We start from the raw sequence: 25,361 nt of genomic DNA on the forward strand, positions 1-25,361 counted from the left end.
CAGAGTATGAGTCATCACTGCCAAACATGCTTAATTTAACAGCTACAGATAGAAATGTTACTGAAAAATCTCTTGCTACCTATACTTCTTTAGATGCTGAAAGCTTGTACTCCAATTACTTGGATATAAAGAGCACTTAAAAAATTATTCAATTGTATAGAACAGTGGGTATGCTGTATTGTCATAATAAGAAAACCTGTACCGTGGATATAATCTAATAAAAAAAGATCTGATAATTCACTATAGTTGGTCAAATTCTGGATGATATAGCTGAATGTGTCATTTATCTTTAGGTAACTGACTCAGACTCAGTCAAAATCAATAGTAAGTGAATCTTCATGCCAATTTATTCTAGCTCAGGAGAATAAGTAAGTAGAAATGAAGTAATCCCTTGGATGAAATTCTTATTTGACAAACGTCCATATTCCAAAAGCACTTATAGCTGACAAACCTGGAGATGTTAGGAGAGAAGATATGAACACGGAGAATATTTAAGCAAAAGAAGAAATACTGCATCAGAGATTGTCGTAGAGATGCTTCCAGACAATATATGTTCGGTGCATCTATAAAAGAAAAGTGGAGCACATTATGCATGAGTTTCTGGAAGAATTCATATGGTTTCACCATGCATAGACAGACTGCCGTTTCCTCAAAGACTGCAAAATAAAGCATGCCGCCAGTATTAGAGAGCAGCCAGGCACGTCACATGTTGACATCAAGAACTCTCGACTTGTCAAACTCTGGCTCTGTCTCTAGCAGAGTCAGCGTACCATGGTGGCTGTGTCTTGCACAGACTCCTTTATACAGGGCCAGCATGTTGGCAGGTCAAGCAGAGCACAGAAGCGAATGTGATGGCAGTGCCACAGGCACGCAAGGCAACAACACACGTATTCATATTACAAGGCGAACTGTGGCTTCAGAGGAAGAAGGGATAAGAACTAGTGTGAGCTGTATCCTGGCATGCCTCTTCTCTATTCTTCAGTACACAGCCAACAGCAGGACCCTGAGGACTGATGGCAAAGGCAGCTCCAGCTACGTGTGGGTACCACGTGTGCTGCTCTGTGGCAGTCAGCACGAACATGCAGGAGAGGCTGTGGCCACCTCCCTTCCTCCTCAAATTAGCACTCTATCTAGGTCTTTGACATCTACAACTGCAGCCAAAGCACAGACTCCCAGATCAGCTGGCAACTTCTCTGCAGTGATCTGAACCCTGTGGCATAGGTAAGCTTTTCCACAAAGGCAGCAGGGAGCTGTCTCTGGGCGCTGTGCTTCCCTCGGAGAGATGGTTTTCCAGAAATCTAAATATCAAACTTCTTCTTGCTTTCTCTTTGACATTTTGAGTTCTCCTCTCACAGCCCATTATTTACTTGGTACGAAGTAGTACAATGTTTCAGAATGCTTATATTTTGTTCTGCTATCCTTAGCTCTTTTTAAACTCCTGTTGCCTGTTCCCTTATGTGCACTTTCTCCTTCTTTCATGCAGATTCATGATTTTTTTTTTTAGATGTGAAGAATACCTAACGGCTTCGGTGAGTATCTACATATGGAGAAGTGCTAGTGCAAAGCTGTTGAAAAGAAAAGACACAAATGAGAGACAGATTTGTTCTATACACTTCTAAACTATTACATACTGGTTTTATCACTGACCAATGGTAGCTAATGATTAGATTTCTTTTCTGGACAATCAAATACAGAAAATTCAGTAAAGCTGCCCAGATCAAAATTTCTGACTAGACACCTAATTTGGAATAAAAAACCACACTTAGGAGCTCAGCAACATGAGCCACAGTCAAAATTCCTCCCCTTCTCTAGAGTGCACCAGTGTTCAGGAAAGGATCCCGTACACCCACTTGGAGTTTAAATAACTTTTTGTAGCCATTTTCTTATGAAAGAAAAAAGTAAATAAAAACAATGTTTAGTTCTATTACGAGTCAAACAAAAGTACACAGAGCTTCCCCCGGCCAAACTCCAGGCAAAAAGCAAAGCCTCTCTCAGCCAAGTTCCTGAAGAGGGAAGCTGTGTGAAAGAGCCAGGAGACCCTTTCAAAAGGAAAGTCTTGGGGCAGTGTACAGCTGGCTATCCCTCTGCGGGCTGGAGAGGAAGGGGCACAGGTAACATTGCTCTGCTTCTCTCCTGTTCTCTGGCTGGTGGAGTAACTGCTGAAAGCCATCTGTAGCTGGGGATACCATTGAAGCAGCCCTCCAGCTGCCTTGGCTTATCCCGGGAATGAACTTGTCCTTGAGATGCTCCAGAAGACACAAAGGTGGTGCACGTTCACATTGATCGGCTGGCAGCTGTGCTGAGCACAGCTCAGCATGAGGGAGCCAGGCGTTTCTGCTGCCAGCTGCATTTCCAAATAGCCATTACAAATGTTACAATGTTAGTAGCAAGGACTTACAAATATCTACATCAGGACTGACATGTTGTGGTCTTTTTCCTAGCCACCTGGTCTTTTCCTCTGACCTCTGGCCAGGCTAATTCAGATTGTCACAGACTGGAATATCACTCCTCTAAGGAATGTATATTTTTTTAAGGATGACGTGTTCAGGGGGATTTCAGACCGGTGCTGTGCCACTTGCACATGAAGAAGCTACAGGAAGCTTTCCAGGAAGGGAGCTCTCTCGTGAGCTCCCACTGGGCTCGAGCTGTGTGCGGCCACCGGCTGCCAGCCAAGAGCCACCCGGCCTCAGTTCCTCCTTGGCCACTGCCTGACATGACCCCACACCTGAACTTAACAGTCAAATTAAACTCAGTCAGCTAACACCGTTTCTGTGGGTCTTCTTACCCCTGCCCCAAGGTTCCCTTCTGTTGTGTGTTTTTTTCTTTTTTTGTCATGGGTAGTGACAGTTTTTGGTTTCTATGGTTTATCAACGGTTTCCCTTACCAACAGATCTATTTCTCTGACTGAAAGTCTGGCACAGCTGGAAACTAGAAGGAAAACCACAAGTGAATGGCCTGGCACTCACTTACCACTCATCTCCAACCACAGACCGATACAGTTACTGGATTTGACTAATGGCTATCAATCAGCCCAACTGTAGACACTCAGAAAGATATCAGCTAGAAAAGGCTTGAGGGAATATGTGAGCTGAAAAACAACAAAGTATTTTACTTTTAATGGAATGATGCTGTCTTGGAAACTCACATTTATTTCACACTCAATAATTAGTGGTATTATTCTGACTGTTTGCTCTTCTCTCCATTAATGTGTGTTTGTCCTCTGCCCAAAGCTAATGGGAGTTCTGCCTTTGAGGTCAGAGCAAACAGGAAATGATCCTGCTTATCCAAAAACTGGAGTAACACGAACAAGTGCAGTCTTCTGCCTTCCTTTGTTAGTTAAGTTTGAAGCAAAATGTCATTGCTGTTCCATCAGATCACTAAGGTCACTAAGCTAAATTGTGGCTTGGGTCCATTCAACTTAAAAAATGCTTGAAAAAAATCTTTGTAATAGGCTGGCCACCTATCTGGGGAGGAAGAAAAAATCCTATTTTATTAGGTCTGGTTTGGAAAAACCATCAGCCTCCTACACACCCACATGCACATGAATGGCAGAAGAATAAAGGAGGAAAAGTGCAAAGCACAGAATTTTGAATGCTGACAAGATCTTTCCAAAGAACAAACCTTCTCCCAGTGCAGTTGGTCTGGACTGTAGCGAACTTTTATGGCACTTGCAACTTAAATCATTCTTGTAACAAAACAAGATAATTTCCAAAAATGGCAAAAACAAACTCAGGCCAGAACTGTACAGTACCTTGGTTCAAAGGTTGCAAATCAAGCTGTGTAGCTTTTACAGTTCTAAGCTACAACATCCACCTTTGCTTGTTAAAACAAAGACATAACAGAAAAGAAAACAAAATTGTTGTCTTAGTTTTCCTGCTACCAAAATCTAACTGTGAGCAAGCAGACAAGTGAACGATTACACTTTTGAGCTCTTGGTCCACTAGATATGTTGGTTTAAGGTTCCCTGGAAAACACCAGATAGTATGATTGCAAAGTTTGTGTTTAAAATTGCTGCATGATAAAAGAACAGTTCTCTCTTAAACCACATTTAAGATGTTTGCCAGTTTATACGGAAAACCCAACTTATAAGCAGCATTCATGGCTGTATTTACCCAGTCGCTTTTTGCCTAGATGTTTCTACTGTCTTGGTTTTATTATACCTTCACTCATTATCCAGTTATACATACTTTTTTTTTCCCCCACAGATTGCTCTTTGGCTCCTGCTATTTCTCTCATCTTTCCAACATAAAGAAGATTTGAAAATACATTACAGCTCTCTTCTCTCTCTGCTTTAGAAAGGCATTTCAGAAATGTGTTGAAAATAAAAGAACAGAGCACAAAAAGGGAAGGTTAAGCTAAGAGCTGGAAAAAAGGTATAAACTTGACTGTATTGAGAAATACAGGATCTAATAGGCAAAGCAAAATATTCCTACTGCTGCATAGCTACAGTGCCCACTTAAAACAGTGAGGACTAAATGATCACATATGCTGAAGCATAGGAAAATAACTGACAAAGAATTAAAATGCATCTGAAATGAGACAAAGCCGTGTCATAGAAGTATGCCTCACAATTCCTTACACGGCAGTATTAATATTTTAGAGTCTCTTTCTTATCTTTAGAGTTTCTTCTCAGACTCTGTTCATGGTACTTTTCTTGTATGTGCAGAAAGGTAAAATAAAACTGAAATCTTCACTACTATCAGTCAGAGTTGTCTTTCTTTCTCTTACAGGATTTCATCTGTAACATCCACACACACAGCAAGAAGCTAAAAACCCAGTTTGGTGACCACTCATAACAGTGTGCAAAACAGCTCTTAATAAAGGTAATTTTAAAAAGATGAGGAATATAATCCTTCCCTACAGAAATCCTGGTGCTTTATCCATAATTTCCTACCCTACATAAATCATGCTAAGTTCATCCATTGATTTCAGTTTGATACAGAGTTCCGTTTATGGCATGTTACATGAATATGTGGTCTCCCTCTTCTGGTCCTGTCCAAACCAAAGTATCTTCAGTCACATCTCTGCCTGCACTGATGCACATGGGCTATGGCAAGAATAAGTACTGTACTTAGAAAGACAAGCTCCATATTAAGTTGCATAGTATTTTGCTGCTAGTGTTCCACTGTATGACACTGTACTGTTGATTACAGGCTTTAAACAAATGTTTCTGCTCCCCTCAATGCTTTGGATAATTGAACGATATCAATGGAAAACATTTTTAAGTGATGACATACTGTTACTTAATTTGAAGTGAGGGTCACTTAGTACATACAAATCCCCCCGTCAGGTATGCATTTGCAAAGTTACAGATTCATCGTCTGTTCCTCAAGACCATTCAACAGCAAAGCAACTCATCATGAGGAATGAGTAACCCAGGTTATGTCTGCAGTAGAGGACACAGTACTTCAGATTTCCAAGCAATTCTCTGCAATAGCAGAATTTCTATGAGTAACTTTCCCCAAAGCCCCCTGTCCTCTCTCCTTCGTTCTCTGGGTGAAGAACATGCTTAGGCAGTTGAGAACCTGTGGTTCTGCTGTTGAACACACGTTGCTAGAAGTATACCTAATTTTTTCAAAGTGTAACCTTAAAAGACTACATCTGTGAGAGATCAGCTCCTATGAGAATAGCTAATTCAGACCAAATGAGCTCATGATGAAACTGATGTTAGAATAACAGACTCAAGGATGAACTGGACTGCAGATCTCTTCTGAGACAAAAGCTGTCTGTCCCATTCAAAGCACGGGAGAATCTGTAGGCTCTGTTTGTTATGCATTATCACCAAGTTGCCTACTGGTAACATATGGAAGTATATACCTCCTTCTCTGGATAAGGACATGCATACAGTAGCTCACTCACGTGCTGATTTCATTTGAAACTGCATGTGTGTGTGTGTGTGTTTGCATGCGCGTGCATGTTTGTGTGTGTGTGAGATATTTTGGCAAATAACAACAACCATACCAGCACAGCAGCTTAAATTCTTGCAAATTTATCTTGAACACACTCTTGCTTGTGCTACATGGTGAATTCCAGCCTCAGCTCTTCAACTGACAGTTCCTCATATCTCCCACATACATTGCAACCCTTGTTTTGAATGAAAGTCTCGCAGTCCCCGGGAGTTACCTGTTGATGTTTATTTCACAGACAGGATGACTGAAAGCTTGTACAGGATCACTGAAAGAAGTGCAAGGAATGGAAGCTGGGACAACACTATGCAATACCTTCTCCTCCTTGCCAGTTTGCAAGAGTGTCTGTCACAGAGATCACTCTATGTGCTGTACTATGCACATCACAGATATTAGCTCCACCACTCTCTGTGCCACTCTGTCACACTGAATTGTTTCTAGAAAGGCTACAACCCCCTTGGAAGTCAGGGTTAATTTCAACAATGATTTCAGCGAAGCCAAGACTTTACCACATGATCCAGCTAAAAAGAGTTATTATTTTCACTCAGTGATAGAAGTTCAAACTTTCCTATCCAGCTTCAGTTTTCGGAGACAGCTTAAAAACAGGTGTCCCTGTTACCCTTGGCTATTTTCTTCTGCAACCACTTGACCATGTTTATTCCACAAAGCATTAAATGAAACTTAAGCTGCAGAGCTGACTGCTCTTCCCTCATTCACAAGTAGAGGTGGAATCCAGGGGCAGGTGGGTGCCCAATCTCTTTCCACAGACTTATCCACCACCTATTTCTGGAGTCGATACAGAAAAAGTACATGCAATGGACCTGATGGCTGCATTTCAAACTCTACTAATAATTGATGGCTTGTTTGGAAAGAGGAATAAAGATTTACTATATTTCAGTGTGAAAGATGCTTTACAATTACTCTATACTGTAAGATCTTGTATTTAAGAATGAATATGGGTGTATTGCTAGTTTTTTTAAACCTGTTAAATGTTTTACAATTAAAGGTTGCCTGTAGGTGCCAAATCCAGTGCCCACATCACAGCCTGATTACCAGACGAGGCTCTAAGCTTTGATTTTATCACATTACTAGAGCAACAAAGTCCTGGGCTCATGGCTTTTCTACACACAATGATGTATGTCCTCTAACTGAACAAATTTATACCCTTGAAAGATGACTTATATACTTATAGCTTGTTTCCTTATGTCTATTGTTTGTGCCCACCAGGGAACTTGTCCCATCATAGGTATTTTGGTAGAGTCATACATCTCTTATCTGCTGCTACAATTTTCAAGCATGGCTCGTAATGCAAAAACTGTCTCACATACATTAGGAGCTGGCAGAGTAAGCTGATAAATGAGACAACCACTAAAAACACGATTTAATGTTTAAAAATGAATAAATAATAACCTCGTGCTGTTTGTGCCAATCTTGCGGCTTACGAAATTCTGGGACTGACAATCTTACCAACAGCATGCTGATTAAAACACCATGGAGCTGGTGCATGAACAGTCTCAGTAAGAAGCCCATGTGCATGGAATTAATTTCCCTCTCAGCTGCACGAAGCTTGGGGCACTGAGATAATACTGGTTTACTTTTGGTTTAGGGAAGTGGAAAAGTTTCTTGGGAGATGACTGTCTTTCAAGTTTTGTGTTTGAATTGGTACCTGTAATGTTTGTGAAGATTTCACATGCAGCCATGACGTTGGCCACTCTCAAACGTATGACTTCTTCAGCTTAATTAGTCTATGAATACAACATAGGCTACAAAACCTGATGATCTCCTCTGATGATTTTTAGCTCTATATTTACTACAAAGAAAGATAAACTCAGTTGCCTGTGCAATATTTTATTTAAACTTGCCTAGTGGTAATTATGATATAGTCCCACATACACATCTACTAACACCCTAGTCGGTGCAGGATTGAAATCATATAGGATTATGGTTTTGAAAATTGAGCATGTATAGATGCACTAAGAACTAAGCATTGAAACATTTCTGCATTTTTTCTCAAGACGGCTTACTCAGAAGAGAGTCCAAGACCAATGATTCCTGCTTTCTTTTATAGATCATTTCGGGCAGATTCAGATTCCAGTCATCTTACCCTCTCACACTTATTCACCTTGATTAAGTATTATCTAACCCAAGCAAGAGAAATATTCCTTTCTTCCCCTAAAACACTGGTCATAGTTTCCTGCTTTGGAGCCGCCCTCAACCCTTGAGCCAGCTGGAGGAGTTCCATGTATCTAGACAGAAGTGGATGCTACTCCCATGTTTTCCTTTCTCTTTAATAAGTTGTTCACAGAGTAGGAGGCATAAGGGCCTTTCCTACTGGCCAGGAAAATGCTTAGCCTCAAAGTGAAACTCTTTTTGTAAGTAATCCTTATTTTTACCTAAACTTAAAAAACCGCTAATTTCTTGCTGCGCCAAAGGATGCCCCTATGCCATCAGGCCCCTGTCAGTCCTGCCAGCTGTATCTCTGAAGGATTCTGTGATATAGTAGAAAGCCATAGCATACCTTACAATTTACCTTACTGGTTATTATTATCAATGCACCATAGCTTTTAAATCACGAATAAAACAGTCACTGTGGCAAATATGTTTACACTTTCATTAGATAAGGACAGACAATCCAAATGTGTCTAGAAGTCACTGCAACCTACTTAACTAGACAGGAAATTTAAAAACTTAAATTAAACTACCATTTAAGGAAATTTTAAAGGAATGCTTTATTTGGTGCTGCTTTCATCAGCAGTGCAGATTGACAGAAAAAGATGCACAAAGCAGAATAGTTTCTGCACAGGTAACACATACACCTGACTACTGAGTAATTTATTGCTGATCTGTAAGTAGAGTGGGATCCTCGGGAATCCGCATGAGGCGTTTCAGGATACAACCTTTGCGCATTCACATATGCAGAAGCCTACAAATCTGCGTCATAATTAAAAAGTGCATATTTTAAATATAGCTATGACTTTATACAAACCTCAGATTGCAGGAGGACATTCTCATACTCTTATCCTATCAATATTGGTGAAAATGCAGATGGATGATTACCCAAGGGCATTACCATTTTCCTGCAGAAATAGCTGTTGCATTTATTCAATCTTTTGGAAATAATCCATAGAGTTTGCAAAATTTTACAGTTTATTGCTACCAAGGTCACAGTCACATGGGTTTTCTTTTGCAATCCATCAGGAGAATCAGAAAGACGACATATATCCTATAGAGAGTAGGATATTGCAACATTAACCCAATACAACAGTCCATGGAGACAGCATTTAGTGCTGTTCATTGTAGCTTTATGGCAATGAGGCTTTAGACTAGTCTTCCAAATCATGCTTGTGTACTCAAGTATGTGAAAGTCATATTGTTTTCAATGAAACAGCATAGTACATACAGACTTGGCAGATTCTTGACCTCTACAGTTTTTGACAGTCTCCCAAATTTAAGACTGAGAATGTCAGACTGACCCTGCATTTGGCAAGGATAATAGAAGTCCTGGCCTTATTAAACTCTGCTTCAAGTCAGATCTCATTTCCATTAAAAAAAAATACCTCTGATTTTGTAATATTAATGCAATATTTGCATTTGTAAACTTGTAGAAAATTTAACTGTCCCTAATTCAATTTACTGTGTTGGATTTGGAAAGTCAGTGAGGCTCATACATCATAAAAGGAAAAATAAAATTAAATTGGTTGTGCTTGTAAAGGGCAATATTTCTCATCTGTCAGAATATTGCAAATTAAATGAGAAAAAAATGAGAGTTTTGAGGATGTAATAAAGTTCTGTGTTTAGCTGTTTGTCCTGTATCACTCTTACTGCAAATGCTACAATGAAGTTGTTGACTCTGCTATTTAAATCACAAAAAAATATCAATGGCTTAATGCTATTGTGAACCTGGCAGTATATGGGGTGAGTGTAAATCTTTAAAAGTTTGCAATGGACGATTTAATTGATACTCATAAAATCCACATTATTTTTTTTTTTCTCATTTTCTGACCTCATTTCTGAGTCAGAGGGAGAGAGGGTGGAGTATAATAATTCTACCCAGGCCATTTGACCAGGCAAGAAGCCCAAGGAAAATGATTTTTCCATACACTAACACTAATAAGTAGTAGAATCCCAAAGTTATTTTGCAAGACTTCAATTAGTATTTTGAACTTCACATTGTACAAACTAAATAGTTGTTTCTCAAGGCCCTTGCAGTATGGCTTCTCCTTGTAAATTATATTGATTTTAGTTTTTCAGCTACTCAGTGTATAATTTTCTTTCACATTTTCCTTATGTATATTCTTTGATTTCACAGTAGGTGTTACAAAATGCGTAAGTTTCTACACAGAGATCACTCGGATGATGACAACATGCACTTTTTGCAGTAAGCTCAACCAAAATGCATGTGATTGAGTTAATATCGAGACAGATTTAGCTTGTTAAGGTTCTTGGGGGTTTGTTTCTCTCCACATCCTACATGGTACAACCTCCATATTGGTGTCCTTCCACGGGGAAAGACCGGTACAGAAGTGTTTCTCTTGCATTCACAACTTATCTGCATCCAGCTGTAATATTTTGTAGCAAGACAGTTCTGATAGCCAATGTAATCGAATTAGTGAAAAAAAAGTCTTTTATCTGGTGTGTTATTTTTTTTTTTTTACCTACATTTAACTATCTCTATTACTCTGCACTCAGGCTAAATAGCTTATTCTTAAAAAAATCCTACCTCTGTTTCCTACCTCCAGAAATCAACTTTACAGTGACGTCTGAGATCTCAAATATGCCAAGAGGGGCTACGAGCAAACATCCGATGCTCCAATGCACAAACTCCAGAGCAAGAAGACTCTGCTGACCACCACGCCCTGCCTCCCTCAGGGTAAATCCTTTCCAGAATGTAGGTTTAAACAAATGAATCAACAGCCTCTCTAGCCCACTTTTATCTGCATTTGGATTCAGGTGTAACAGGAATACAACAATGCTCATACAGGCTTTACCAAGAGCTGAGGCAGACTCCAACAAAAAAGAAAGACAACAAAATGGCAACAAGTATGAATTCACAATGCACTGCAAATAAAACATCTTATCAAGCCTTTCCAATATAAATGTGATCCAGTGTATTGTACCAGACATTACTGCAAATTTTTTCAAATTTCAAATAAAGAATGTGAAGAAAATAAAACTGTATTTCTTACTTTCGACGGAACATTTCTGCAAATATGCAGCCAACACTCCAAAGATCAACTGGTGTTGCATAGCTGGACTGAAGCAAAACTTCAGGAGCTCTATACCACAAAGTAACAACCTGTAAAACAAAATGGAACATAAGAGAGAGCATGCTTAGCTGTAGAATTACAACTTCATAGGTGTTGTGTATACAGCTCCCATTTAGTTTAATCCAAATTGTAAAATCTCACAGATTACGGCAAACTGGTTTGGCCAGTGCATAGAAAAGGGTGCTATACGGAAGACCTCGATATGGAGAGATGCAGTGATGATGAGTCCGGAAGTGAGGGCACTTCTTGACAAGAACAGTGTGGTTCAGGGTACAACAAAAATACAACATCAGAGTACAGTGTTGGCGTGATATCACAGCATCACACCACACTACCAGAACTCTTTGAAGCTTTTGCAATTTAAAGACCACAAGCACTTGCTGGTGGAGATTTGGACTCTCCATAGAGCAAATGTTAGTCTATTGAACAAGGTCTGCTTTTCTTAAATAACTTTTACAGACCTTTTAGACGCAGTCACCAGAGTCAAACGGGAAATAAACAAGCTAGGGAATACTGTAGGTTTACCCCCAGGACAAACCAGAACCTGTAGCCCCTGTCTGTCCTCAGTCCTTCATAGTTTACGTATTATTTTTTGTAAAAGAAATATGGTTAGCTCAAGTGTACGGACAACTTGAGTAAACATGCCTGACCTGTCTCAAAAGTTTGCTTTTCATGCTGAACCAAAGAAATTATAACTAATTTTTTCATCAGTTGGATACAGATTAAGCCAAACCCTCACCAAAGCTGTCCCTTACCAAAGGCATTCAGTGCTGTCCCCTGTGGTTTCCTTGCACACAGAGGTACCTTAAACTGTCAGTTTTCAACAGCACAGGGATCCTTGGCAGATTCCTGACCTTTATAGTTGTGTGACTGTCTCTGCCCATGTGCTGCTGGTTGGACCAGCACTAATTTATCTCACAATTTATTTCCAAATTATACACTCTTTCCCAGGGACATAAGCGTTTGCTTTGAGGCTGTTCTTGTACCGATGGTCATGTCACAACATGTTGTAGAGACCGAGCGGGAATTTTGCTGGCACTGCTCCATTGATGTACTTTGATGAGTCCTGCACATTGGACCCATAACAGAGATGGGCCAGTTTATATTTATCCTTTTGCTTCCCACAAGTAGACCAAATACAGAAGAGGCTGGTTGTATCTTCAATATATTTACAGAAGAACACAAGGAGCTTCTTCAGAATCCTGCATGAGCTATTATGCTGCTAGAATAGAGCCATGGCAGTATAGCACTCCTGAATGCAGTTACAATCCATCCATAACAACACATGATTATCAGCTAAAAATCAATATTTTCTTAGTGCGTGCTATAATCTAAACCTCTGACTATTAATCTGGGGGCAGGGAGGATTTAAACAATTATTGGTTTCTTTCTCCAACAAACACAAAGGTGGCAGACGCAGCATTCAGGAGGAGCATAAAACAAAGCAAAAACACTGAAAAGAAACAAGTGCAAAGATAAGAATGAAAATAAATTTTAAAATTATGTCAACTAGGATAGCCAGTTCTGAATTTCAAGATCAGTACAAAGAACTGTGTAAGAAGAGTGGGTTTTTTAATGATAACAATATAATTGTCTTCTAAGCAAAAATAACAATGGAAGCAATCAGCTGAATTTGCTGGTCAAATCCAGCTGAAACAAAAGCAAATACAACATTTATTACAATCATTACATGCCCCGACAGCCTTTGGAACTACTGAATGGCTATTGCAGGGAGCTTCACGGATATTTGCACAAGTGGTCATATTTGCTCACAGTCCTCTTAAACACTTTGATCTCTATTCATAAAATTTGTCTTTGAAACAGTTCAATAACCCAGTGCAAAGTACTGCACTGGCAGGCTCGACTTCCAGATACCTGTCCACAGAAATAGACTCGTGTGTGGAAGTTTGACATTATTTAACTCCATTTGTCTTGTTCCTGATTTGGTACCATACCAGTGATGCTTTTCCAAATTATTTCTCCCTTTAAAAACCAGAAAAGTTTCTTCAGAGATTCACTCCAGGGAAAGAAGACAAATGTAAGTGGAGGGCAGGGATTTTTACTGGAGCTGCCCTGTCTGAACCAGATAGAATTCCTCCTAAAACACAGACTTATTTTTCCAGATGCAGATATACTTCTCAAACCGATCTGCACTTTCATTCTCTCAGGACATTTGTGGAAAAGCTTATTAAAGAAACGTTGCTTTGAAAAATTAGATATAACAATTTCAACTCATTATTGTTTGTCAGTGGCTGGGTGCAGCGTCAGGAGCAAGAGCTGCGTGATCTCTGATCTGTGGGAATACCACCAAAACCTCACGATTCCTGGTTTGAGATCCACACGGCTCTTGTCACACAGAGCGAAAGTGTGCTTTATTTTCCCCAGTCTCACCAGTCCTGCCACAGTAAGGCTCTGCACTCTCACAGGCAAAGGATTAGGGGATGTATAGTTGCCAGACAGTTCGAATACTTCTGACAACGTATGCCCCAAACTGAAGTCCCTTTTCCAGGGAAATCCGGCACAAGACAGCTGCTTCTTCCCTGAGAGGAGCATCGCAGCTTGTGGCCCGTCCCCGGGTGCTTGCTCAGGGGGAACAGTGGTGTTTTCAGAAGGCTGCGGAAGTGTGCAGCACGTTAGCTGCTGCTCCCACGTGACCACTTACTGGCACACTTCCCCAAGCATTCGCACCATGCTACGCTCCATGCATGCGTACACAAGGGACTGGGAGAATTTACTTCTGAGTAATTTAGAAACTTAAACCCTTAAAAAAAGTTATTTCCAAAGTCTTACAGTTAAATTCCAGCAAATGTCTGATTGCTTTATAGTCAGAGAGGAAGTAACTGTGTTGAACTGTTTTGATATACTCCGTCATTACTGTGTAATTATAAAAGTGACGAAGTAACCTTTATGGTTTGTAATGTGCAAGTCTGTGTTTCAAAATGTGAACCTGAGAGGGATCAGAATGTACTAAATGTCAGTTTGCACACAAGTAACGCCACAGATGACTCCTCCCGTGGTCAGGTTCTTCTCCTGAAAAGCACAGGATGATGCAGATGATGCAGTGGTTTTGACACAGTTTCACACTCTCTTTCTCTTACCATAGAAACCAAGAAAATATTTGTGGACATTCCATTAACATTTGCAGATAAGTAGAAATGAAAATTATTCTGAACACAGGATATGGTGAGGCTGAACAACTAGATCATCGCTTCCTCTTTAGCACAGTTCTGACTTAGAATGAAAAAATGCTTTGCTTAGGTAAGCCACACCACCAGTGAGACAGGCTCTCCCTGAGAGATACAGCACTTGATAAAGAGCTGCTTGATAAAGTCCCACTTTTAGGAAGAAAAAAAAGCAAGCACTTGCATTGGTTCATTTTGCTTAAATTCTGCCTGTCCTGAAAATCTGACACGCACGTAACGTGGCACATGGTAATGACTGTAGGAAAAGGGGTTCACGCTCACATGCTGACAGAGATCCTAAATTCAGCACAAGACTCCTAAATACTTCGGAGGTTTTAGGCCTTAGTGACCATGTTGCATTTTAGTCCTTCCATCTATTTAACTTCCCTCCTTTGCCTCCTCCTCACTTTCCCTCACCCTGCCTGGCCTTTTTAGCTCCTCTTGTACACCAGCCAGGTTCCTCCCAGCTGTGCCTCGACCTCCTGGCTCCTCTCCCCTGCCTCCACCTTTCTGCCACATGCCAATGGCCCCTGACGAAGTCACCGGACATGCCTAACCCCATGCTGTTCATGTGCAAATGCCCAGGTGGACACTGCCAGCTGTCTCGCTTACTCCCATGTGCTCTGCCTTCCCTCATGCTCCCTGTCTGCTCCCTTGCACCCCCAAACTCCCTGGAATTTCAAACCCTGTCCTCTCTTCTTCCAACTGCCTCTAAATGTTCCTGGACCCAATTAGGTACTTTTCCCCTCTTAGCTTCTCAGCCTACTCTGCCTGTCCTGAGGATACCCTATGACATCTGTATTCCATAGATTAAGCTACATCCCAGAAGACTGAGAATAATTCATACTCTGGAAGGAGTACGTACCTAAGCGAGTAACTATGCTTCTTTTCCAGTGCACATTTTATGTTTCCACTACTCAGATAAGATGGGATGACATCAGATGAGAACAATACCAGTAGCTGGAGATCATTGCTTCTAACAATTCAAATATCAATAGATTTAGGCAGCATTTCAGCAAGAAAATAAATGAAATGTGTATCTTAGAGCCACTAGAATGGAAAATAACATAACATCTGCAAAAGTCCACTGAGGCTGTGTCTGACCCCTAAAGAAGGAAATGTGCTCAGTGAGAAGCAAGGGCATAGCTGTGTTTAGAGTCAGAAGAAGAAAGATAACTTTATTTTCAAATAAAGCTTTCTGCCTTATTATACCTGACAGATGTTGCCGTCTGGGACCATCCAGCCCCAGGAGTTTTAATCCTGCACTTCATGGTACCTGTTTCTGATGAAAAATCAAATTAGTGGTAAGTATCTGCTCACTAGCAATACAAACACAAGATCTAGGCATTGTGTTAGTCTCATTTAATTTCCATTTACTTTACAGAGCAGATTTTCACCTTTGGATAACTGCTTAATTTAAATGGATCTGCACAATACACAGCTCTTTCCAAATATAGTTGCTGTCTGAATAGCATACAGTTCAAAAAGGAGAAAGACAAACAGAGGTTTAGGGATGGAGTTGGGTAACATAGACACAAAAGACTACATTTCGGTTTGCCACAGACTTTAAGTACAGACCAATGCCCAGTTGCACAGCTACAGGAACAAAGCAGGGATCAGACTGTAACACAGCAGCTATGTCTGTGCTAGGAAATTAAATGGGACAGGAAACGTTCCTTTGGCACGGAGACCAACAGGCACAGAGTGGCCTATGTCCATGTTATTAAATTCTCAGCCTCCCAAAAAAGGTGACCGCATACAAACTGCTTATTGGGAATGGTCTTCGGTCCATGCTTAACTGTGCCTAGGAACTGTCTGTGGAAAGGCTGGTTGGCATAACTCAAAACCATGCCAGGAACCATTCTAATAATTTAACAGTATAGACAATTGAGCTCCAGTACCCACGAATGTTTCCTGGCACTCTCTAATCTACTAGCCAGTGAGTCACGCTGTGGCCCTGGGTCTTCCTTTCACTCCAGAGAGAAGGCGTTTTGCTATGCTTCCCTCATCTCCGCTGATTCAGAGGAGGCTCCAGGAGGGCGATGGGGTGGGGGAGGCATGGCCCACTCCTCACCTCACTCAGCAACTGGTCTTATTTTATCGTGTGTTGCACAGGTCAGACGAACACATGCCGCAACTACTTACTATCTATGAGGAGAATTTAACTGACTGGCCCGCAAGTAGACATCTTCCTTTTACACATTTGAAGTTGGAGGAGATTAATTCTGCTCTAATTAGTTCTGAAGGGACTTTGAAGAGGCCTATAAAACCTTTTAAAATATTAGCTTTCATAGAAACTATGCCACAAAAGCAATTAGCTGGATGCTTAAATTCATACAAAGTATCCTTGAATCCAAATAAAATTCTTCTTCCAAATATTTTGCTTTTGTGATTGTGGTTTCAACTGTACTCTTTTTGGTGCTGATTTTGTTAATTATATTTGCTATTAGACATTGGCTCATTTCCTTGCTTAAAGCATTTCAGCTTCATGAAAGATTATTTGTAAATTTATTTCTTTTAAGTTCCCTAACCTGATTTTTAAACTCAGTTATTTTGTTCAGTTCTCTCCAACAAGGATTTCACATTATCTTTGGGGCATCTTTTTGACTATTTTTCTTTTTTTTTTGTCCTTTCTTTTTGAGTAAAAATGAGGGAATATAGCTATACAATATATGGCGCAGTATGTAGAATATAGCTCATTAGTGTTGCTTAGTGGTCTCCCAACTTCACAAAAAATCTGTCGCTTCAAACTGCTAAGGATATTTAAAGTGGAATCTTTCCAACTTCACTATAGAGCTGCTATTGCATGGCTTGTTCTTCAGGTCAGGGACTCAAAAATAACTTGCACAATTTTGTTCAAACTTTTTAGAAAATTTCTCCTCAGCTGTATGACTAAGACTGACACATTTGCCACAGGCTAGCTGGAGAGGGCAGAATTACAGATGGCTAAAAATGCAGGCTTGCATATTGATTGAAGGCTGGCTTCTATCTCCACTGCGGAGAGACTCTCTCTCCCTAACACGCCTCCCTCTCGCTTGCTAGAAACACTGTGCTGAATCTCCACAGAGTATGAAAAGAAGAAATGTAATTTCATACGTGAATATGCTTAAAAATGGCTCACTGGTGTGACAGTGTAACACTACTTAAAATGAAGTCAATGTAATATTAAAAATTCTTAGGAAAAGAAAGAATTTGTCTAATCATGTTTCACCACCTGCAGTTTGGAACACTGACTGACAACCAGAATTGAGTAGGGCAGAAGTGGCAACTCAGAGGGCACGTGACACTAAGTTACGAGGTGATGGCTTTTCTGCAGGATCATGGGCTCTGACACCTGCCCTGCCTGCTGCTCTGAGCCTCCTGAGGCAGCCCAAGGAGGCCCTGCTCTGTGCTGTGTGGGCAGACCTTTGGCTGTCTCCAGCCCTCTGGTGCACTGAATCGCCCCCAGCTGCTCTGCTCCAGCAGTGGGGACATGCTCCACCTCCTCTTTCACCTCCAAGCCCCCCAGGGACACCCCAAAGACCTGCAGGAGCAGAGCACACCTATGCCATATAGGGAAACTGGAAAGTGTGCATGTGTGTGAGAGTCCCAGGAGGCACAGGAAGGGGTAGCCTGGGGTGTGCTAGAAGTGGAGAGCAAGGAGAGGAGATGAGGAAGGGAGAGAGGGATGATGCCTCATTGCACCCTGCAGCACCTTGCACAGTGACCTCCAGCATAAGGAGACAGCCTTTCCATAACCCTTCTGTTCAAAAGGTGTAAGAACGCCAAGACAGTTGACGGTAGCGCAGGCTTTTTAGCCTTTGTACAATGACTTCCAACAAAATTTTCATCCCTGGTTTGGAAGATGAGTGTGTCTGATTTCCTTGCTAGGGACTGCCGTACTCTATTTTCCCATCATTATCCTTAAATCATTTCCTGAGCATTCAGCGTTTGTAAAGCAAGCCTAGGACTCTCTTTAATCTACCTCTGAAGACCTATTATTATTTCTACCTGTGATGGAGAAGGTAATAATCACTGCATTATACAATGTCCTTTAGTTTCCAGGGATAATATCGGCCTGAATAATTACATCTGTTTCATCTATTTTTTGAGTAGCGGTTCTTCCACTGTTATGTAGCTGTTTTCAGTTCTATTGCAGAGACAGGTATGGCTGGAGAGAACATTTCTTTCTTAGAGAAAGATGATTATATTTTGTCTGTTTAGAGAAACATTAAAATAGTCTCCCTTTTAAAATAAAAGTGAACCAAACTACCCTGGTGGCTTTTAGAAAGCACTTTATTTCTTGGCAAAAGGTTTAATATATATAAAAATGACATCCTTTCAAGGGCTATGGGTCTCATGAAGTACTCATTGTAATAGCAATTTTATCACTTTATTCACATTTATCTCTGTTTTAGGCACAAGCTTAATTAACTGCTTTGTGAAAAGTAGGATTGTTATCATTTTATTAGTGAAATCATCAAGTAAAAAATTATCTATTTATAGAAGACACAAATCCTGATCATATGTATCACCCACTATCAAGCTGTTATTTTAGCATGTGATCTCCTCTTTTTGATACGAAAACATTCGTGCTTTGAAGAAAGTAAGATTTAGCATCTGCTGTAAAATAACTTGACAAATAAAGAAGCCATTCATTTCTTTGATGGTTTATACACACAAAACTAATCAGAATTTTGCTTTTCTTATTTCTAGGAAGAACCACATAAACCAGTGTGATGGTGCTGCTGAAGAATATGCCTAGGTACATCCGTTGTCAGTAGGAGTGCATGTGTGTGTGTGTGTCTGTTCGCACATCATGCGCGTGTACATAAACACTAGCGAAAGATACTTTACCTACATTCAGTGGTTTTTACCTCAAAAGTCTCTGTGCACTAAGCAGCTGTGTGTAACAGCTACTAGAAAGGAAAACTGGCTCTTAAGATGAGGTAATATTTTCAACCATTACTGATAATTCAGAACTTACCTCAAAACTAATACAAGGAAATATAGCATTAAGCTGTATTTCCATTAAGCTGAATATTTCATAGAATTCTCTACTGACACCATACAGAGATCATTTCTGAGAGACTATCTGAAACTTCACTTGAAAAGTGTTTTATCTTTATACGAAAATAAAGAAGCAAAAATAATCTCAGTAACACTGCCATACCTGATCCAGAGCCAACGAAAGTCGAAGAAAGACTTGCCAGGGCTTGTTGTACCTTAAAATCAAAACCATGATGCCCTAATCTCTGAGCTGCAGAGCAGCCTTCTATGGAATATGGAACTGCACAGCTCTTTACAGAAGTGGTCAGCTTTGCATGCAATGAGGCTTGTGCTGATATTGCAATGTATGTACATATAGAGATACTTGATACCACTGAGAGTGACAGGCTTTAAAAAAAAGTAGCCATTCTTCAGTCATGCTTCAAGACAATCAAACAAAATTTGTAGACTCAAACAGCAAATTCTAATCATCTATCTCAGAGCTGAAAAAAACACAAAGGCAGAAAGAAATAAACACCATTGGCTTCTTATGCCAATCAAGTCAAATATCTACTATAAGAAAGAATTCCTTCCACAATACCAAAAGAAACAAAGCATTAAAAAAGGTGGCAGACTGCAACTATGCCTTGGAATACATGTCTTGTTCTGGATCTGGCTGCAGCAATTTGGCATGTTTCCACTCAGTCACCTGTTGGCATTAGCTAGCTGAGGGAACCACCATAATTTCTAGTACCAGATCTTGGGCCTTGTTCCAGTTGCTTTGCTCTACATCTTTAGGTAGCCACAAAACCAACTCATCTAGCACCCTACATATTCCCACTGGGTGGCACCCAGCTCTTCTGCAGTCTCCCATATCACTTATGCCCAGTCCCTGGGAGAAGGAGAACGTGTAGCTCTAGCTTGCGCCAAGAACCAAACCATCATCGGCTCAATGCTAAGATCCCCAGAAGCTTCCCTTGTGACTGCCTAGTCTCTCCCTGAGTTCATCAGACTAGAGAATCTGAGCCTTGCCACTTAAGGTTTGACTCTATAATGAAGTCCAGCTTTCCATTGCTACTAGAAAACCAGAGTCTGGTTAATAAAAAAAAGTCTCCCCACTTCCTGGGGTGCTGTGTGGGGTGCTTCAGTTCTGAACAGAAAAAAATAAATAAAGCAAAACCATGAAGGCCACCACAGACCTCTCTCCCATGGAACTTGGGCTCACTTCTGTTTCAAACCATCTTTAACAAAAGGAGACAACGCATAAAGGAAATAGTGCCTCAAAGAATGGATTAAATACTGCCAGTTCTCTAGGTGAGAGGCTTTACCATGGACTCGACCATTGCTTCAAGAGGAGAAAGAAGGTGGAATTAAAAATGAGGTGGAATGAAGGTGGAATTAAAAAGGTGGAATGCAACACGACCATCAAAATTGACCTGAACAAATCAGTCACTCTCAGAAAGAAATACTCTGTACTATTTTCAGGCAAATGTAACCACTGGGTCAGAGTTTAACACAGAATTCTGTTAAGATCCTGAATTGTTATAGACTGATATGAACAAAGCAAATTTTTCAGCTTAAGACTCTAAAAAAGGGGAAACTTGGTGCAAAAAACTTCTACAATATACTGTGTTCATTCAGTTGAGAATGAAACTTCTGAATTAACGCTGTGCTTTGAGTTACTGGCCGGAGCTGAACAGGAAAGTAAGGATACAAATAGCAATCAGGGTATATAAGTAAGAGAGGTGTACCTTGTTTGCATACAGCAGGTTGAGCAGAGGACATGTGTGCATGAGCAGGTTAGCTGCTGAGTAAGAGCTTAGTTGATCTTTACTCGGAATGTGTAATGAAGGTAAAATAAGATCAGTTCCAATTAATTGGAAAATATTTTCCAAATGTCTTTTACACTGAAAGCTAAATTTGGACAAGAGTAGTCTCTGGCACATCTAAAGTTAAGATATTTGTCTGGATAACTTATAAAGCTGATAAATACGAGAAATTTCATATCTCTACTACATTATAGCTACAGTTGTTAAAAATTGTAACTTTGAGCTCTCTTCACTTCTACATCCCACCAACTCCTAGGAGAGGCACTCATCTACCAGTGGCCCTAAGAGCTGTAACTTTTCCCCGGCAGCACAGCCTGGTATGGTTGGAGCTCCCACAGCACCTGACAGGGTGTTATGCAGCCACACAGTTCTCCCTCCCCAAAGCAGATTGGAACTGCAATGCCCCTGTTGGAAGTGGAAACTTGTGCTTCTAGTGATACAGACTCTACCAAGGCTTGAGTAGGGTCCTGGAGACAAAGTACGGATTTCATTGATAGTACCTGGTATAGTATATAAAAGGGCTGATGGAGCAACATCTGCCAGTGATGCTCATGTGAAGCAACAGCTTACGGTTAAACCTCCTGTATTACAGCAAAACTCAAGGGGAACCCGGGGTTGCAAACAAGGCAGCTTCTCTGCAGTAGAAGCTCCTCTTGGGATGTACCTGCCCTCAGTACTTCATAAGGTGTAGACTTCAATTCTGTTATCTCTAGGATGGCTGACATGAAGCTGGACCTTCCTACACCTATGTCATAAAGAATCTGGGCAACTCTAAACACTACAAGTCTGTTCTACATTTGAATGAAGTAGATTTTACTATGCTTTAAACATATGTAACTGATGTCATCTACTTTGGATTTGTGCAAAGCATTTGACACTGTCCTGTACGACATGCTTGTCTCTAAATTGGAGAGACATGGATTTGACGAATGGACTACTCAGTGGATAAGGGATTGGCTGGATGGTCACACTCAAAGAGTGGTGATCAACAGCTCGATGTCAAAGTGGAGGCCAGTGACAAGGGGCATTCCTCAGCGGTCAGTGTTGGGGCCGGTGCAGTTTAATATCCATGTCAGTGACATGGACAGCGGGATTGAGTGCACCCTCAGCAAGTTTGCTGATGACACCAAGCTGTGTGGTGTTTTGGACACACTGGAAGGAAGGGATGCCATCCAGAGGGACCTTGACAGGCTGGAGAGATGGGCCTGTGAGAACCTAATGAAGTTCAACAGGGCCAAGTGCAAGGTCCTGCACAAGGGTCAGGGCAATCCCTAGCACAAATACAGGCTGGGTGGAGAATGAATTGAGAGCAGCCCTGAGGAGAAGGACTTCGGGGTGTTAGTTGATGAGAAGCTCAACAGGAGCCAGCAATGTGCGTTGGCAGCCCAGAAAGCCAACCGTATCCTGGGCTGCATCAAAAGAAGTATGACCATCAGGTCGAGGGAGGTGATTCTGCCCCTCTGTTGTGCTCTTGTGAGACCCCACCTGGAGTACTGTGTTCAGCTCTAGAGTCCTCAGCACAGGAAAGACATGGATCTGTTGGAGTGAGTCCAGAGGAAGACCATGAAAATGATCCGAGGGCTGGAGCATCTCTCCTATGCAGACAGGCTGAGAGATTTGGGGCTGTTCAGCCTCGAGAAGAGAAGGCTCTGGGGAGACCTTCTAGCAGTCTTCCAGTACCTAAAGGGGGCCTACAGGAAAGCTGGAGAGGGACTTTTTACAAGGTCATGTAGTGACAGGACAAGGGGTAATGGCTTTAAACTGAAAGAGGGCAGATTTAGATTAGATCTATGGAAGAAATTCTTCACTCTGAGGATGGTGAGGCATGGAACAGGTTGCTCAGTGAAGTTATAGATGGCCCATCCCTGGATGTGTTCAAGGCCAGGTTGGATAAAGCTTTGAGCAACCAGCAGAAGATGTTCCTGCCCATGGCAGCGGGATTGGAACTAGATGATCTATGAGGTCCTTTAGAACCCAAATCATTCTATGATTTTATGAAACTGACGTTAAGTATAAAAGTAAATGATACCACAGAGATGAAACTCTTACGAAATGCCTTTGAAGGGCTCCTTGAAATAACACTCGGGAAACAAAACCCTCATGAAACATCTTTCATTTTAAAAACAAATGAGAAAAGAGCTTTGGAAATATATAGGTTTCCAGAAAAAAAGAAAAATATGAACTTTCTATATTTAGATACAATATATGGATAGGTGTATGTGTTTATACATACTTATGCCACAGATGATTAGAAATGAGTTCAGTTTTGAAGTAAATATCACCAGAACAAGGATTTGCTGAAGACATTGGATTTCATGGCAAAACAAAGACTGGATAGAAAGGACAAAAAGACTAAGGGGAGTCTCAGGCTGTCTGAACTTCACATTTAACTAGCTTTGCAAGCTTAAGACCAATAAAATGGTGGGCACAATCCACTGACTTTCCAACGCTATGAGCTTTGTAGGCATCTTTGCTGATGAAATTCCTCTTCTTAGTCTTAAAGTATCTGTGGGTCTCAAGTGTAGATGGTCACACACATTAGAAAGATCTGTGCTGTAGAAACAAGCATCTGCATTTCAGCTGAAGCTCTACTGTGTGTGATGCATGTTTAGGCAGACAGATACCTGAGATACCTGTGTGTTCTCAACAGAAGTCCATATGGAGTCCTACCTGGTGAAGCCTGTAACTAAGAGCAACGGTGGAAGCAATATGTGTTTGCATCCACGTTAACATCTTGTACAGATGCTATTATGTTAATCTCAAAGTGGAAACTCATCCTGAAGGCAAATTAATTGGCATCTCCTTCATCCAAGCAAATATTCTTGACCACTAGACTAGTTTTTTGGGTGACAGCTCTTTCCTTGCCTTTGCTGAAGCCAAGTCGCTATTCTGCCAGGAGTATATGAGTCATGGGGCAAGACTGTGTGTCTGAAAGTTGCTGAGTGCTTAAGAACAATCAGCTGAAGGAGGCAAGGAGCCGAGTTTCTGGATACTGCTCTCTGGAATGTGTATGCATTTTACATTAGACCATCACTGGATAAAAATAAAAGCAGGCATTAATTACATTAACCAGGCTGGATTCTACTTTGGATCTAGGCAGATTGTATTCCATCTCTCTGACTCTAATGGATGGGACTCATAAAACCTCTAGAAGACGGCCCTCTGTTTTATTCTGTGGAGAAAGAAGTAACATCTCCTTCCTTACTACTTGATACACTACTCACTAGACAAAACTTTGGATTCACAGTACAAAGAGAAGCCCAAGATTTTTAAAGAGCCCGAAAGAAAATTTCCTCCACTTATAAACACTACAGGATTTTCTAAACTGCTATTAAGTGTCTGAAGATTTAGCAGAAAACCAGAATGTTACAGTTGGCCCAATACTAGATGTTCCTAGGCTTTATTTCCCAATTTTAACTTTGAAGCTTGTATGATTAATTTATGTTATTTTCAAGAAGCCAGATTTCAAGGGAAATTAATTATAGATAACATATTTTAATAGTTGGATGAAAAAGATCTGAATTAGTCTAGATCACTGAAGACTCTACTCCAGAGTGGTTACAGACTTGTAAAAACGTAAAATGTTCTATTTGTGAAAATGATGTAGAACAGACTTCTACAAATGACTCATCTCTCTCAAAATTGATACAAAGCATCTTAAGTTAAAGAGATAATAGCTTATGACAATACAAACAGGAATGTTCAAGGTAATGAGCGCTTTCATGTTACAAGTTCTCATGTCTGAGGGCACTGCATCAGCCTAAAGGACAACGAGATAAGACCAATATTGCTAGTTACTAACAAATGGCAGATAAAAGAGCTCTTCTGGATTCTGATTAAGTGACAGCATTCTACACATTCCTGTGAGTTGAGAAAGTTTGCCTGAGAACAGCAGCTATGTTACATGTGAAGTATCACTAAACAAGCATATCTCTATGTTTTCAAATTCCAGTGTGAGTAATGGCTCTTTCCCTCATCTCTTCAATTTGAACAGAAGCTTCCTCTCTCCTTCTGGACATGCAGGAATAACTTGCCATGCTTCAGTTTCCATTAAGACGTATAAATGTATACGCTGAAAGTAAAGAGAAGTTCTGTAGGACTCCGTGGCTGTGAGCCAATGTTTACAATCCCCTGGGTGGGAAATGCCGGGTGAAAGGCTCTCCATGGCAGGCTGTAGGAGTCTTTGCTGTTGCCGCCAATGACCTTCTG

At 40.8% G+C, this 25,361-nt stretch overlaps 1 protein-coding gene across 1 annotated transcript in view; it reads right to left on the reverse strand.

Annotated features, from left to right (window-relative positions):
- The window catches only part of CDK6 (cyclin dependent kinase 6), a 125,485-nt gene that overhangs the window by 18,212 nt on the left and 81,912 nt on the right, over positions 1-25,361 (reverse strand). Inside the window, exon 4 of the mRNA XM_086614949.1 lies at positions 11,093-11,202. Within this exon, the coding sequence (XP_086471075.1) occupies positions 11,093-11,202 (110 nt within the window). The remainder of the gene's footprint in view (positions 1-11,092; positions 11,203-25,361) is intronic.

Source organism: Tauraco erythrolophus, chromosome 7 (genome assembly GCF_009769465.1).
Source record: "Tauraco erythrolophus isolate bTauEry1 chromosome 7, bTauEry1.pri, whole genome shotgun sequence".
NCBI lineage: Eukaryota > Metazoa > Chordata > Aves > Musophagiformes > Musophagidae > Tauraco > Tauraco erythrolophus.